This window comes from Bombus vancouverensis, chromosome 1 (genome assembly GCF_051014615.1).
Source record: "Bombus vancouverensis nearcticus chromosome 1, iyBomVanc1_principal, whole genome shotgun sequence".
NCBI classification, from domain to species: domain Eukaryota; kingdom Metazoa; phylum Arthropoda; class Insecta; order Hymenoptera; family Apidae; genus Bombus; species Bombus vancouverensis.
The window spans coordinates 22,153,137-22,169,778 of record NC_134911.1 but is presented as its reverse complement, the minus strand read 5'-3'; the positions used below and the strand labels follow the sequence as shown (position 1 = coordinate 22,169,778).

At 32.5% G+C, this 16,642-nt stretch overlaps 3 protein-coding genes across 18 annotated transcripts in view; 1 reads left to right on the top strand and 2 right to left on the bottom strand.

The window, feature by feature from the left end:
- Positions 1-110: 110 nt before the first annotated feature.
- On the top strand, positions 111-4,153 carry LOC117159380 (inositol monophosphatase 1). Its single transcript, XM_033339154.2, has 6 exons — positions 111-289; positions 1,585-1,718; positions 2,737-2,996; positions 3,145-3,250; positions 3,310-3,461; positions 3,625-4,153. Exons 1-6 carry the CDS (start codon positions 230-232, stop codon positions 3,729-3,731), a joined length of 819 nt encoding a protein of 272 aa, XP_033195045.1. The 5' UTR covers positions 111-229; the 3' UTR covers positions 3,732-4,153.
- On the bottom strand, positions 3,951-11,842 carry Prp4k (Pre-mRNA processing factor 4 kinase). 8 transcript variants are annotated; one of them, XR_013059513.1, is made up of 16 exons: positions 11,713-11,842; positions 10,963-11,133; positions 10,627-10,873; positions 10,077-10,558; positions 9,215-9,989; positions 8,788-9,135; positions 8,625-8,710; positions 8,416-8,562; positions 8,167-8,320; positions 7,840-8,092; positions 7,190-7,428; positions 6,867-7,067; positions 6,619-6,707; positions 6,147-6,540; positions 5,113-5,189; positions 3,951-4,642 (listed from the first exon to the last, which is right to left on the bottom strand). XR_013059513.1 is itself a non-coding variant. In XM_076622679.1 (13 exons), the coding sequence occupies exons 1-12, from the start codon at positions 11,715-11,717 to the stop codon at positions 6,867-6,869; spliced, it is 3,108 nt and encodes a 1,035-aa protein (XP_076478794.1). In that variant the 5' UTR covers positions 11,718-11,842; the 3' UTR covers positions 5,815-6,538. The 8 variants fall into 8 exon arrangements, 3 of the variants coding, with proteins under 3 accessions (XP_076478794.1, XP_076478796.1, XP_076478804.1); XR_013059512.1 differs by lacking the exon at positions 6,619-6,707 and having other exon boundaries at positions 6,147-6,305; positions 6,407-6,538; XR_013059509.1 differs by lacking the exon at positions 6,619-6,707 and having other exon boundaries at positions 6,147-6,538.
- Positions 11,843-13,054: 1,212 nt separating this feature from the next.
- The window catches only part of sls (sallimus), a 246,553-nt gene continuing 242,965 nt past the window's right edge, over positions 13,055-16,642 (bottom strand). For all 9 annotated transcript variants that reach the window (XM_076619154.1, XM_076619009.1, XM_076618956.1 and 6 more), the window contains 3 exons: positions 16,051-16,248; positions 15,654-15,959; positions 13,055-14,765 (listed from right to left, as the gene is read on the bottom strand). In XM_076619154.1, coding sequence (XP_076475269.1) covers positions 14,563-14,765; positions 15,654-15,959; positions 16,051-16,248 — 707 coding nt within the window. In that variant the 3' untranslated portion in view covers positions 13,055-14,562. The remainder of the gene's footprint in view (positions 14,766-15,653; positions 15,960-16,050; positions 16,249-16,642) is intronic.

The window sequence follows — 16,642 nt, the reverse complement described above, 5'->3', positions numbered from 1 at the left end:
GAACCAAGAATAGCTATGAAGCAAAATTTTGTACGAACCGGGTCGCCACTGTCGCTTTCACTCGTGATTCACTGACAAAGGAACCCTTTTTAAAACCAGCTGACAAGATGTTACGTCAGTTAGTCTGTAGCCGTTGCCATTGTGCATACGACGTTGATACTTGTGTCTGTTATGACGGCGTTCTAAACTCGTGCTTTCTTTCCGAATATTTCAAAGATTTTAATCAATCATGTTCGATATCGACGAATGTTACATAGCCGTTCTTCGATTAGTGAAGGAAGCTGGCTCGGTGAGTGACATTTTCTTTGATGAAATTGACGAGAAGCGGCCACAACTTGTTTTGTGTTTCGAGTTACTCCTAGCTGATAGCGGGCTACGTTTTATCGATTTTGCACGCAGCTTTAGATTTCAATTATGTTCTTATTCAACTAGCATACTGCTTTCGTTTCCCATGCGTTATTCTGTCTAATGTTATCTCATGTAACATAAACGCAGTTTCATTTTCGATGATGAATTTTAATTATTGCCTTGAAATCACTTGGATATGTTGTGAATTTTAATGCAAAATTGATCGATGCGTTAGTGATTGTTTAATGCACATGATTATTTTTTACCTGCGTATATTATACATTATTATATTCTAGATAAATAATGCCGCTAATTTATGGGCATGAATGTGTATTTGTTTGGCTTCCAAGAAGCAAATTCATCGCGTTGGATAAAATGACGCGTTTTATATTACGCGGATTCTCTAAACTCTTTAACTGCTATAATTTATAACCTATAATTTTTATTTCTCTCTATTTATTGCTTATATTATATATTAATAAATAGTTGAATGCATTTGATCTGTACAACTAATGATTCAAAATTATAAAATATAATCGCATTACTGAAGCATTTATAAAATACCATTGCCATTGAGTGAATCATTATCTAAACATCTAATGAAATAGCGATAACAGAAGCTATAGAACGTTTGCGTAATTATAATTTCATTTGTAACAAACTATTAATAGTTTTTTAATTATATACGATACACTTGGAATACAATTTTTTTGTATGGAAATTAATTGCAACATTGTAAATTTTTGTGTACATGGAATTCAATAAATACAATGGTTATAAGAAAATTGAGTAAATTATGCAGTTTAGTGACTTTTTTCCAATTTCGACTATTTGACTCGAGTGTCTTTTTACAAAATAACGAAAAATTTTTTAATTTTATAATGAATTTTCCGTTTCATTCACTTAATGTTCAGAATTTATCAAAATGGTTACATATATAATATATACATAAGGTTAGGGTTTTGGGTATTTTTTAAACGATGTACGATCATGTTTAAATAAATTTATCGACATCTAACCCAAACCTAACCTAAACTTTTTGAAAAATTTTGAACATTAGATGAATTAAACTTGAAAAATATTGTATTTTTATATATCTTTACGAAATAAGGAACATTTTTAAAACTTCACTCATTTTTTAATTTTTCGATATTCTCCGTTTGAAAAAGATTCGTTATTATTGAAGATTTTCGCACTGAAAAGAATAATTATGTTTCAATTATGATTTTTTTGTAGATCGTGAGGGAAAAAATTAACCAACCTAAAGATGCAATGACGAAATCCTGCGAAGTTGACCTTGTCACTGAATGGGATCAAAAGGTGGAAAAATTGCTAGTCGATGGAATCTCCTCCAAATTTCCGGATCACAAGTACGTTTTATAATATTTATCATCTTATATGTATTCATCAAAATTTTCATTTCATTAGTCATAGTTACTAATAGATGGAATAATATGCTTCATACTATTTAAACAAGTATTGACAAATTTATCAAATATAAATTAACGAGTGTTAAAATTTGTCAAACTTTAAATTGAATAAAAAACATTTTGTTAATTTATTAACATAAGCTTTGTAATTTTTCAAATATTTTAATATAATTATAGAAAATAATTGAAATATTTATACACATGTATGAATATATTTGTTTTAAGTATATCAAGAATTTCTTTAAGTATACTTTTGAAATTTGTAGAAAAATTTGTTAACAGAAAACAAAATCGATAGTATCCCAATAAAAATTATTAAAAATTTTGTAAAGTAGTTTGTAGTTTTATTATAATTTTTAATAAATTGGTGATTTTTTAATAAAATTGTCATTATCCGAGTGCTGTATCATCCAATATATAATTCAGAAAAAAGATATATAACGCATGGTCAATAAAATATTTCGATTAATTCATTTTTTTTATTTTCTGTTAAATAAGAAACAGTATTGAATTCAATAGATTCCCAGATTCCTAGTTGACCTTGTCTAGTGAAACATTCGACGCGTTGTATCCCCTTTAAGCTCGTTATATGTGTTTGGACCAGATCTGTCGCGAAGGGTCTCGTCAGATCATCAATGGAATTTTCCAGTCGTGAAATCGATCTGGAATCCTTCTAGGATCTCATCATTAACATAATAACAAAAAGTTACATGTGAAATAATTTTTTGTTTTTTAAATAACACAACAAAATTTCATTCAACGAAATAAATTATGTATTTTTTAAGGTACAAAATAAAATATTTAGGAACAGAATGAAGAAAAATGCTTATTTGTGGTAATAAAAATTACAAATCTTGTGTATTATAAATATTTATAGGTAACAATTTTGTTTATAACAAAATGCCGCGATAACAAAAATATCGAGTTTCTCTAATACAGAGGAAATATATTTTGATAGATTCATAGGCGAAGAGGCAACTTCGCTTGGGACTAAAGTTGAACTCACGGATGCTCCTACATGGATCATTGATCCGATTGACGGCACAATGAACTTCGTGCATAGTTTGCCCCACACTTGTATATCGATCGCACTGCTTATTAACAAGACTCCTGAAATTGGTGTAGTTTACAACCCGATTTTGGAGCAATTGTTTTCAGCCCGTAGGGGTCAAGGTGCTTTCCTGAATGGAGCTCCCATTAGGGTTTCAGGAGAGAAAGGTATAAAAATGTATAGATTCTTGCATTATAGATAAAGATCGATCTGGATCACTTATCGCAGGAAATAAAATGAAATATTTGTTTGTAGTTTAATTATTTTGGATATTTTTCTTGTTTAATTAGTTTGAATCAAATTCATTTTTTTCAGAATTACGTAAAGCTCTTGTAATGATGGAAATGGGCACAAGCAGAGATACAGAGAAGATGAAAATTGTATTGGAAAATGCGAATAATCTTACTTCACAAGTTCACGGGTAAAATATCATTACTTTTCTAAAAATTCAATTTATACAGTTTTATATTTATTGTACAGAATACGAGCTCTGGGATCTGCGGCTTTAAACATGTGCATGGTCGCTCTCGGTGGAGCGGATATTTCTTTCGAGTTTGGTATCCACGCGTGGGATGTAGCAGCTGGTGATATCATTGTAAGAGAAGCCGGTGGAGTGTGCATAGATCCAGCAGGTAATTTATTTTATAATAAAAGTAAATTAATAATTTCCACCCTTTCTTTAAATTACAATATTTAATGTTAAATAATTCTAATAGTATTGAAACTTATAGATATGTACATAATTTCTTTATAATGTTTGCTTTTTCTTTGCACGCTCGTTTGTTTCGTTTCTAGGTGGGCCGTTTGACGTCATGAGCAGAAGAGTTCTATGTGCGTCAACAATGGAGTTGGCACAAGAATTAGCCAAAGTATTAGTTCAGTATTATCCCGAACGTGATTAAAAATCATAATGTGTATGGAAAATATCATAAAAGGATATCTTCGAAAAGAGGCCTTGCTACATATTGAATTACGTTATCACGTACATCTTTGATGTATATAAACATCTGTATTGCGTACCTCTCTCTTTTTATAAGATTTAGTTTCAATAATAAAACACAGATCATTATACTCTTGTTGTTTTCGTGAGCATTTAAGGTTTACAAATCAAAACAAATATAAACATTTACGAAATTGTAACTATTTATTAAGACATTTACATGAATGTTTGAGACAAAATTTGCAATCTGTGTAAAAGATACACATTCAGTGAATGGTATGTAACAATACTGTATATTGAAATCAGAGGTATATGAATGTGAAAGTAATTATGATTTTTATTGAAATATAATGTGTAATAAATTTAACTGTGCCATTTAAATCATATCATGTGTAATTTATTCTTATAATTATACGCATGTTATATGTTTTATAGGTCGCTCTTTGTTGTATTAAATTTATTTATTTTTGGATCTTTTTTCAGTAATCTGAAAATTGAAAGCCATAAATATTAGTATCATGCTCCTTTTAATATTACCTATACTTACACAATAATAAATATCTAAAAAGTTATATTAGATAGATTCGTATTACTAAGAAAAAAGTTTATCTATAATTTTCATTTTTTTATTCATATATATCTTACCTGTTCAAATACTTACGGTTTTGTTAATTTCAGTGAAATTTTATGACAAACCTTCCTGTTGACATAAATTTATATTAAATATTTGGTGATCCTTTTTTGAGATAGGCATCATTTTTATACAGTTGTCAAGCTGCTGCCCAGAGAATTTCACCCGTTTCCTTCATCATCATGTTTTCCACCAACTGACCTCATCATCTCTTCCATTGCCTCCCCTCCTCACAGGGAGGGCTACAAGTGAAACATTACCAAATAGCCAATTAGAAAATTATGAGTTAGTTTAAGTTTTTGTGTATTCATTTTATTTCTGTATTGAAATGTGCCCGAAACATCTAGCTTCCCTTTTATGAATTTTGCAAAAGCACTTTTTTTAATTCCTCATATTATCAGAAAAACGCATTTATTCTTTATTTAAAATATTAATGAAGTAATGGAATTTTAATATCAAACTATTCATTTATCATATTTAGAGATATGATTTTGCAATTATATTTTAAAATAATATATAATGATATGTATATATAGATATGTGCAAAACAAATTTGATCTGCTACCAAAGAGAATAGAGCATAAGGGATGACCGTTAGAATAACTTGATTTTGTTTTACGACATAATTATGTAGGTTTTGATTTGCAATGTCATGTTGTTTAACGAGAAACGGATATGCTAAATATCCCATAAGGCAGTCCCCCATGAATACCTTGCAACGGGAACGGCGTTAAAAGCCCATGAAAGGTCCACTCGCACTTATCGATGCTTTGAATCGAAGACTCATATCTGAAACATAAGCAATCTCGTACAATATGGTCATGTAAAAACCGCAAATACCATGAACCATTCAAACAGCATTGACGTTCTGTCGTATCTTATAAATAAAGAACGCAATATTAAATAAAGGAGGAAAAGAAAATTTAACGAAGCTAACGATACAAAATCGCAAGCTACTATGATGAATCTGTTGAAACGAAATATAAGTTTTTATATATTTCTATGTGACAACATGTTAATATAAAGCATTAAATAAGTTTCGTTCTATGTAATGCAATTCGAAATTTCTATTTCTTAGTGCAAATATATATGTACATCATTATTTTTGTTCATATTTCTTTACATCAATGCCTAAATAAATGCATCTTTTAATGTGAAAACGATTACTTGTAATGCTAACAATCGATGGTGATAAGTGTTAACACAATAACTCATTTCTCCAACACTTTCTAAAGTTACACATCCTCTACCTAACATTTCATTACGAGATAAAAAAGAGATTACAATCGGTACTTTTTTCCTTTTTATATATAATTATTTATGGAAATACGTTGCGTACAAGTGCTTCTATAATTTTGCATGAGAATAGCGCGCGATTAAGACTGAAAATATAAAATACAGGGCTTGTTTCTCATTCTGATAAGTATGTGTTGTTTTATTTCAATAACCTACGTACTATACAATTTGTATCCTTTTCGTCAGTACAAGTTTCCTTGTTATTAGACTTCGATGCCATTCGTGCGTATATACGCGACGGCACAGAAGAACAAAAAAAGATTTTGTGTTCGTAAATTATACGATCAAATTCGTAAGAGTCTTACAATTTCACAAACTTGGGATTCTTCGTCGCGAATGTAACGCATTATCATCCATTTATGATATAATTATTTATTTAAGAGTTATCATTTGCAAAGAAAGTCACGTGTTGAAATTCAAAAGATTGAGAAAAAGAAAAATACTATGTACCACCATTATGCTAAGTATCGATGGCCAATTCATGCTGAAAGAGGCGGTCACTTTCCCAGTTTTGATTTTCATCCACGGAAAAATATCGTTCAACGATGTACATTCATTGAGCTGCTTCCTCTAGTATTCACCGTGTTGGATTTACATACTTTATAATTGCTGTGCACAAAGAAAGAAAAGAAATAAACCAAATCTAAGCGATTTCTATTTCAAAAAAATGTACACGAGAAAATAATATTTTACGCCTTCTGATACACTACATTGTTTCGAGCCAAGTACAAATATGTTGTTTTTATAATCGTTGATAAATGCATCAATGGGTGAATTCCAACATTATTATTCATCGTCTGTAGTAGTTATTAATTAATATAAAAATATTGCACTCTATTGACCTGCAATAGTTATCATTAATTAAATAATAGAGTTCAGATTGATAGAGTACAATACGTTATGCAAATAATTTTTCCTTCCTTTCGTTATGACGTATTTACGTCTTCAAATGTTCTCCTGTCGTATTGAAATGGCGAGTGAAATGTGAAATTTTTGCACCGCCTCTTTCTGCTGTAACGGATACAGGACATTCGATATAAGGAGACACCGCATTATGTTAGTAATGCTTTTATGATATACAACGAATCGTTAGCGGTGTCGTTTTAAACATTCTTTTGTAAAATTACGTCAATGAATTCTCCGATGCGGAAGGACCCCAGACAGGGTTACCTATATCTTTTCTTGTATAAATGGATGCGCCAGGGCGTGGTTCACAGTAATTCTCTTTCCTGCATCCAACATCAACGTTCGTTCCAAAAGGTCTTTTAGTTGTCCAACTTTTCGACTTTGTTCCGGTGGCAAAGAATTTCCTCCTAATTCTGCGTTTAGATCACGAGTGGCTGGCAACGTAGACATCACTACAACTTTCTCCTAAAAATATAGGTGTTAGCAATTTTATCATTCACGTGCATTTGTGAGTACAAGTAATCGTTAGATTACTTACCACACAGGAAAAGAACAAGGTTGGAAAGAACAGTAGAGAGATAACTTACCCGCTCCGTGACCTTATCAACTTCATGATACAGGAAATTGCAGTTAGAGTCAAAATGTAGATCCTTGAATGAGCCTTTCCTAATCAGCTTATTAGGCATTTTGCCTTTTAAGTCCATGAAGAATTTTAACATTTGGTTGTTGGTTTTGCCAGAGAACATTATTTTTCCCGTGTACAATTCGTATATGGTGCATCCCACAGACCACATGTCAATGCCGAAATCATACGGTATACCAAGAACTAGAAAATGCCAATGTTATTTGCATGATATGTGATAAATGTTATTAAATCTCTATGACAGTGGAGATCTCCCCAATGTAGGTTTGATCAATGTATCAGAGCTGTCACATACAATTGCTATTAACGTTTGGAAAACTAATGCGACTAATATAATCTAGCCGCTACGAAATTTCGTCTGTTCGTATCTAATACGTACAGTATCTCTAAATCGTTTGTGCCATGTTTTAAAGGGCATACTATAGCATGGCTATTAAAAGCTGGTTTAAAGTAGAGTGATAAGTAAACAAAGATTAATCTCTCGAGTTTTAGTTAAGGATAATTAAAATAAAATAAAAATAATAAATAACTCAAGAGATTAATAAATTGTGAATATATATTATCTGTTAACTAATAAAAATGAACAATACTTACTAATTTCAGGTGCCCGATAAAACCTTGATACCAAATACGGTGTTATCTCATTCTCATGAGCATGAGACGCTGAGCCAAAATCGCAGAGTTTCAATACTAACTTGCTTTCACTGACTAGAATGTTATCAGGTTTGATGTCAGCATGCAGAATATTTGCACGTTTTAATAACTTGAGAGCAAGGAAAAGTTGCTGCGTATACGATCTTACCGCTTTAACATGTAAACCAACGTCTTTTCCATATTTTTTTAAAACCTAAATAAATTTTCTTATATAATAAACGATAATATGTAATTAATTAGTATAAAATATATGTAATATATACTTACCTCTCTTAAATTCATAGCCAATGGTTCAAAAACCATACATAAATGATTTTTATGAAAGAAATGCCTAAAAAGTCGTAGACAATGAAATCTATCTTCTGGATCTGCATCATTCAGTTTTCTAAGTATTTCTAATTCTTTAAGGCCAGTTTTGTGCCTAAAAGAATAAAAAAATTCTGTACATTGCTCACTTTCAATATCGTAAAATTATCAGATATATTGTTACATTACGTTATTTCATTGTTGACTTACATTATTTCATTATTCCTTATTATTTTTACAGCAACATCTAAATTGCCTCTAGCAGTATCTCTAGCCCTTACGACATTACTAAATACACCCTGACCAGTATATCCATAAACAACATATCGGGAATCTAACGTCTCGCCCACACGTACTCTAAAAATAAAAAACAAGATGTTTTAACATTAAGGACGAAAAAGAAAAAAAAAACAATTTACCGATAATATCCTTCTGCATCATCCCAATTGTCTGTTAAACTTGGATTATCTGGTCCACCTTGTCGTTTTCCTTCGACTGTGGGGCTCTATAAAAAAAGGTACTAATATTTAATAGATAAAATAGATATAAAAACTAAACAAAAGAAGAGAAAAACTTACGTACATTAAAATCACCAATGTTGTCTGCTTCGGCGAACATGTCCCATTCGTTTGACTTTTTTGCATTTTGTTTTTCTTCCTGTTTAATTTTTTCTGTCGGTTTTGTATCTTCATTTTTATCTGTCTCTTCAGATGGAGCGTCTTCGAATCTAGATTTTCTCTTTTTAACTTGTGGCGATTTTGGTTTCTCGGGCAATGGTGGTGTATGACTCTCCGAAGTGGATTCGTTATTATTAGACGAAACTTCTATTGACTTCTGTGACACATTTGATTGACTTTCAGAAGGTGGAGTTGCGGGAACAGTATTAATTTCAGCAGACATATTTGAATCTTCATTTGGTCCGCTTAACCTCTGGACAAGAAAAAAAACTTACAATTATTATTTCACAGTATTAAAGAAACATAATTAAATAGAAATAAAACTAACAAACCTTTAAAAGTTCCTCTCTTTGTTTCCTTCTACGTTCAATAATAGCTTCTTCATCTTCCTCTTCTTCGATATCTATGTCTTTGATATCTTCTTCACTTGAAGTTTCTGAATGTTCTACTTTCAATCCTTCTGACAAAGAATCTTTGAATTTATCACTACGTTCTCTTTTACCATTTTTTTCTCTCTCCCTATCATGATCTCTAGTATGTTTGTCTCTGTCTCGTCTACTTCGAGAGAGCGATCTAGAGCGTTTGTAGCGATCATTCCTGTCCCTATCCAATCTACTCCTAATAGGACTACGAGATCTTCTTGTACTTCTTGATCGGTCTCTAATTCTATCGCGGTTCCGACTATCTCGTCGTTCCCGCATGTCGTTACGATCACGACTACTTCTACCATCTCTGGGCCGATCGCGACTAGTATGGCGTTCTCTACTGTCTCTTTTATCACGACTATGCCGATCTCTGCTGGCAGGTCTGTCTCGACTACGTTGATCGCGACTAGGCGGACGATCTTTACTGGTATGACGATCACGACTAGCGTGTCTGTCTCGACTGATATGTCGATCTCTACTGGCATGTCGATCTCGACTAACGTTGCGGTCCTTACTAACAGGTCTATCGCGGCTTACATGCCGATCGCGACTACTTTGTCGTTCTCGACTTGCTAATCTATCGCGACTGTCGCGTCTAGATTTATCGGTCTTATCTAATGATTTGTATTCATTACGAGATCTAGAATTATGGTGATCGGCTTCTCGTTTTCGCTCTTCTTCTCTGTAAACACATGTTTATTAAAATTTATTAATAAAAAAGTATTTAATAAAAGAGATGTTATATTTAAATGTTCTACATTTAACACACCTTCTATCTTGTTCTCTTTTACGCGACTCGTCTCTTTTGATAGAATCTTTACGCTTATCATCTTCTATTCGTCTTTTGTTATCTTCTTTTCGTGAATCCTCCCTATGTCTATCGCTTGGTTTTCGCACTTGTCTGTCATCTTTTCTATTATCATCTCTCTTAGTTTCCTCTTTAGTACGAACTTTTTCCTCCCGTCTCCTTTCTATTTCCCTTCGTTTATCTTTATGTTCCTCTCGATTTCTACGATCCCTGCTCATATCTACTACTACACGCCTCTCAGGTTTCATGACTTTTTTGCGTTCTCTACTACCAGACTTACTCCTAGCTCGTTTTTTGGGGGGTATATTGTCACTTTCACTATCATCCTCTACAAGTATAACATCAGGTGTTTCAGTAGCTTTTATTTCATCTTGATTTGGTTCCTTATCTTCCTTCTCAGATTCATCCGAAAGGTACTGTACTAAACATGCTTGCAAACGCTCCTGTATAAATATTAAAAATATATAAATATTTATGTACTTTTTATTAAATCCTGGATGGAGAATTATACCTTTTGTTTCATTAATTCTTCCAGATCAATATCATCTTCGATGATTGTACAATCTACTTCGTCCGAATCTAAATCTACCAACTTCTCATCATCACTTTCTTCAGTAGAAACCACTTCTAGTAAAGAATTTTTTACTTTGCCATTGACACCTAAATCTTTTTGAATTACACGTGGTGTTTTGTCATCTAATGATCCATTCTCAACTTCTCTTTCTTTTTTAGGTCTTTTATGTTTCTTGTGTTTTTTTCTAAAATGTATTTAATGACAACGTAAATGTGGAATCAAATAGTATTAATAAATTGATTATTAAAAAACATATATACATATTGTACATACCGTTCTTGACGTTCTATCCTCCCATCTTCCCTTTCAATTAATTTATCTTTCTTATGTTTGTGATGTTTATGCTTTCTTTTCTTTTTCTTTCTTTGGTCAACCAACATATCCGATTCAGAATCTATAGTCACCATGTCTCTTTTAGACTCTATACATTCTAAATCTGATGTACTAAAATGTAATTAAACAAATAATTATTATATAACAAATGGTTATATGCATATTAACATTGATATATTAAAATATTATATGTATATTAATACATGTGTATAATTCATAGATTAATATATTGCTAATGAATATGAAACTCTACTTAAAATGTTTCATATACGTTAAAAAATAAAATATATACACATAAAATCTTACAGGTGACAAATTAATATCTCTATTCTAAAAATTACATCACCGCTACAGTCACATGTAATATTTATCTTATTTCAAACGGATAATGTTAAGTGGACTTTGTTGCGAAATATAAATGTAACGAGACATAAGAAATAGGTTATTTTTTTCGATAGATCTACATTAAAAATCACATAGTAAGAAGAAATATTTTCCTTCGTATTTATCCAATTGTTGTACGCAATACCAAAAAAAGAATACGTCAAAAACACATTAAATTTATTCCGAGAATAAACAGAATATCGAATAAGCACATACGATGTAAACAGACTTATACATCCTTCAATTTATCAAAAGAAAATGTTTCTCCTGATTGCGTAAAAATATTCATTGATATTTCCGGCTTACCCCATGATAATGATTTATAAATTGTTGTTAAGAAAAACTATAGATATGCACTGCACAAAACAACTACACGAATATATGAACTCTTTATTGAGTCGCCATTTTATATACCTTCGATTATGTTATTTCGAGATATCTTGATGAATACTGAGCTATCGATAAAGAAGGGTTGCTTCCGGTTTCTATATTACCTTTGTGTAAGAGAGCGCGCCGCGTCGGTTTTATTGTTTATTAAATTTATCGTTATCGTATTTGTGAATTTAAATTATACTTCAGTGAGTACTATTACAATAGTAGTTTCAGAATTATAGCAGTTTTATAGTAAATCAGTGTAACAAGATATGGAGAAGACATCGATGAAATACCGCGATGTAGCACCCCGCATCAGTAAGTCAATTTTCGAATACATATTATATAATATTTGTATATTAACATAATTAAAAATTTAAATATGCAAGGATGTGCGGAATAACGCTGCGACTAACAGTGTTACAATATATATATTTCCAACAACTTTGTACAACAATACAAGTTAGTAACAAGTTAGTAAATATTAGAGAATCCGGAGAAAATCCAGACATTTCCATTAGGTAAATTTTCCGGTCAGCTGCTCCGTAATTTCTAAGAGCGCACAATAAACCTAAGGACCTTTTAAGTACCGGCTATAAACTGAAAATACTTGCAGGATTAACAGTTTCTGCAAGCTAATAAGGTTCAGTTTAGGCGGGGCCTTAGGTTTGTTGATGGTGTACATAACGGTCAGCGGACCCTTAGCGACCCAATACCGAGGGACGTCGCACGGTTCCAATCACGCGACGTAACAGAAGCGTTAGATAGATTTAATGTCAGATGAATCTATTGTATTTTTGTGTCTTTTATTTCGCGCGCTTTCTAGCCATAGACGAACTTACCATTTTTGTGTCACTTCCAACGTTACCGACTCAATGTAGAATAAAATGACGACATTCATGGTGGTTAGAATTGGAACTATAATTAGTACTATAAACATAATTTCTACATTCATATAACAAGTCTTGACATTCATTAAGGAAAACAACATGGAACACAATGAATCTTGTTGTCTTTCATATTGATTTTTTACGACTTAATTTTCGGATGGTTTCTTCCACTCTTTCGGTATAAGTATTGGATCGAATTGAAGTATTGAATTTGATAAAAAGTTTTCTTTTAAAATTCTATTTCAATAAAACAGTTCATATGCGCATCTCATATTGCCTTTATTTGCTCATTCTTTGCTACTTGATTCGAGTCTAAAATAAAATACACATTACGAAACCTACTATAGGTAAAAAGGGATCTCCTCATCGAATAAAAACTCCGTATATTATATTATATGCAATAATTTAATTCGCAAAATGTCTTACAATATAACGTCGAAGTATGCGACGCGTTGTTGGTGAATTATGCTGTTGTTTTTGCACCTATATTTTGTTACGTCTCGCGACACCAACCACGCGTGGCATTTCTTCGTTTCGTTTTCTAGTCTCTTAATGACCAGTCGCATGAATAATCGGCACCAATGCCGATTTATTATGAACAATTATTATTAATTACATCGGCAATGGTGACGAATAACAATTAAATATAACATTATACATTACGAATAAATACTAAAAGTAATCCTCGCAAACTTGGGTGAGTAACCGAACGTTGCTTTCCGTTCGCAATTATAATATAAATACAAAGGGTGGCATGGATAACGAAGGGATGGACAATAGGATGGTTTAGGATTGGGGGAGAAAGGGTTCAAGTATACTTAATCGCTTCTAAATCGCTTCTTTACACAAGGTACTCGATCGATTCCGATCGTTTATCACATTCTCCGACGATCTGTTAGTCTCGGGGCTTTTCGAATTTTCTCGTCGAATATTTCACAATAGCGTACTGTTTTAACGAAAGGAATATCCCGAGGAAGTCAGGATGTTTTCATTTTCAAGTACAGCGCAATCGTGTTACTGAAAATTCGTGCAAACTTTCCATTCATTTCAATAGCTAGCTATTCATTCGAATATAATGGAATTATTTGAATAATAGAAATAATTATACAACCAATAAATAATAAATAAGAATAATTTCTATAATATTAAATAATTCAGAAACGAAGAAAGATCACAGCGAATCTTTATGATAGTAAGAATATAATTAATGTTATTTATAATTTTACTTAAAATGCTTGAGAAATAAAAAGATAAGCTATATCATAAAGATCACTGATAACATTTCTTAGTTTATTTCCAAACATACTTCTCCTCGCTGGATTCACGAATTTTCAGTAATACGATTACCCTTATCGATTATTTCGTGAATCGGAAGAATGGAAAGAATTCCTCTTCCATTTGTATCGACTCTAAGTATACGTGAGGAAGTCTTGGTCCGTTAAAAGATGAAAAAAAGAAAAAAAAAGTATTATTACTACGCTGACTAGATTCTACACCCATCCAGTATCGAACCTTACATTAAATCTAGTCTCTATACGCGTGCTTCTAAAAGAGAGGAACGATTCGATAATGTTACATTGATTTTCCTTGTTTCGCCTATGACGATATTCACCGAGAGAGATCAAATAGATACGATAAGCGAATTCACCGAAGAAGAAAGTAATTATCCAAGTCGTTCGAAATATTATACGAACACGATTTGTTGAGAATTTCGTTAGAAAAAAGAAGAATGAAATTTCTGTATGAAATTAATATCAAAGACGTTCCTTATTGTCTCTGTTGATTTTCTTTTTGTCTTACTAGCGCGTTAAATTGTTCTGGTCCTCGATAAGACGAAGAACGAGTATAAATTGATTCTTCGTCTTTCCTCAGCCATTAAAAATCGTAGAAATGCTTATTCGAAGAGTTTCTTAGCATAATGCCAAATGCGGAAGAAGTATTCGTCTTGTCTGAGAAGTCTCGCTCTCGCGTACGAATGGATATCGGCATCCATGTTGTGCTCGCGTAGCCAAGAACTCGTGTTCTCCGTGCTGAAGCTCATCGACGCGGTTTCACCTTTCTCGGTGGCTTCTGCTACTGGCTCCACTACGGCTAATTCTGAAAAATAAAACAGAAAATTGCACGTGCAGGCAAGTCGAAGCAAATTGTTCAATTGGATGTATCGATTTGAGCATTCTTCAAATTTAACAACAAGATACAGAAGTTCTCATACTCGAATGTATCTTTCGATTCAACTTTGTTCTAAGGAACAGGATATTATATAGGGATTTTTAAATCTAAATATCGTAGATGTTGAAAATGACAACGTGAGTTCGCGCTCGCCATCTATATGCAGATGCGCTAGTTACAATAAATAGTAACTAGAAATTAGTTCTAGATATAATCGATAGGTTTAAGATATTCTTTTGTTTTTATCCCTAGTCCATGTAAGAAAGCGCAATAAAGGATTTTCGGCTTAGAACGGTGTGATAGATTTACCCAAAGAATAAAATAATAGCTATTTCGATCTCTAGATACAGAAATAACAACAGGAGATTTCGAAATCTGAATCTAAAATACACAGTGCGAAATTATAGAATCAAAAATTTCAGCATCGCGGAGATTTAGAGGGAATATGATTTACAAATATTAAATTTCGCTTTTGCATTTCTAAGTGTTTCAAATATACGTGTTATTTACAATGTTTAAAATATTCTAAATGCCAAATGTCCTTTGTAGAATATTCAAGAGGTCGCAAATATCGCTATTCAAATTCTCAAGATTTTAAATCTAAGATTTTTAAAAGATTACATTTGTTTCTTTGTCGAGGTGGATGGTACTTTGAACAGATTACGAATATCTTATTTCAAATTTCTGAAAGTTTCTATATAAGCGTTCTCTCGAGAATTACCAAAAAGTTTCCAAAATCTTCTCTCCAAGATTTTTCAATGTTTTCGAATGTTCCTTTAACAAAGCATCTAAAATGGTAAATTAAAAACGACGTACCGGAAGCTGGTATGATCTTGACTGGTTCATCAGACTCCAAAGGATCGCTGTGACCGACTTCGTTCCTGGCAAAGATCCTGATCAGGTACATATGGTTCTCCTGTAAATCCCTGATATTCAATTTCTGTGTTTCAGCGTTCACTTTGCCTACTTCCATCCACATTGTCTTCTTCGCGTCCCTGATAGCAATTTTGTAACCTTCCAATGGTGCTCCACCATCGGATTCCGGTCTGCCCCATGAAATTACGACCGTGTTCGCTGCGATCTGCCTGATTTCCAGTGGCGCTGTTGGTGGTGATGGCACGTCTGTGAAATCGCGAGCAATAAATTACAATTTCAATGAAAATTCGCACACGATGACTAGATGTATACATATTTATAAAAGAAGAATACTTACTGGCATGAGTCATTAGGGTAACTGGTTCTGAGTTTGTAGGTAAACTGAGTCCCATGTTGTTCTCTGCGAAGATCCTGAAGATAAATTCGCTCTCTTTCAAATTTTCTATGCAGTGTTGAAGCGTCGTAGCGTCCAGGGTGACAACCTTCGTCCATCTTGCTCCTTTTCCAATCAATGGCCTCTTCTCGATGATGTATCCTATTTGGGATAGAATGCGGAAACGCAAGATTATTTTTCTATAGCCCCTTTAATGCAATTATTTATTTTACGTTTATATATTATATCGAATGTTATGGTTTCATATAAATAATCAAACGATCCCTACTCAGATTCATCTTATCCTATTTTAACACAAAACTTATACAGACATTTTCTTCAGTTCTATTTTAACGAAATGGCTATCGATATACCGTAAAGGTAAACAAAGGCGAGAAAGTTTATTTACAAGGGTTTCGTAGTTTCATAGGTTCATACTGTGACGTACTACGTATGTATACGTATATGATAATACTGTAAAGATCGATTTTAAATTTTAAGAGAAAAATGTGTAGACACGAGGGTTGACGTAACAATCAAAGCGACGTGGAAAATG

Bases quoted from the DNA above. Each gene is read 5' to 3' on its own strand.
- LOC117159380 (XM_033339154.2), top strand. From the start codon at position 230: ATGTTCGATATCGACGAATGTTACATAGCCGTTCTTCGATTAGTGAAG. The intron at 1,719-2,736 runs GTACGTTTTATA...ATATTTTGATAG, and splicing joins TCCAAATTTCCGGATCACAA to ATTCATAGGCGAAGAGGCAA. The intron at 3,462-3,624 runs GTAATTTATTTT...TTTCGTTTCTAG, and splicing joins AGTGTGCATAGATCCAGCAG to GTGGGCCGTTTGACGTCATG.
- Prp4k (XM_076622679.1), bottom strand. The intron at 8,093-8,166 runs GTAAGTATATAT...AAATTTATTTAG, and splicing joins TGGCTATGAATTTAAGAGAG to GTTTTAAAAAAATATGGAAA. The intron at 7,068-7,189 runs GTAAGTTATCTC...CTATATTTTTAG, and splicing joins TTGATAAGGTCACGGAGCGG to GAGAAAGTTGTAGTGATGTC.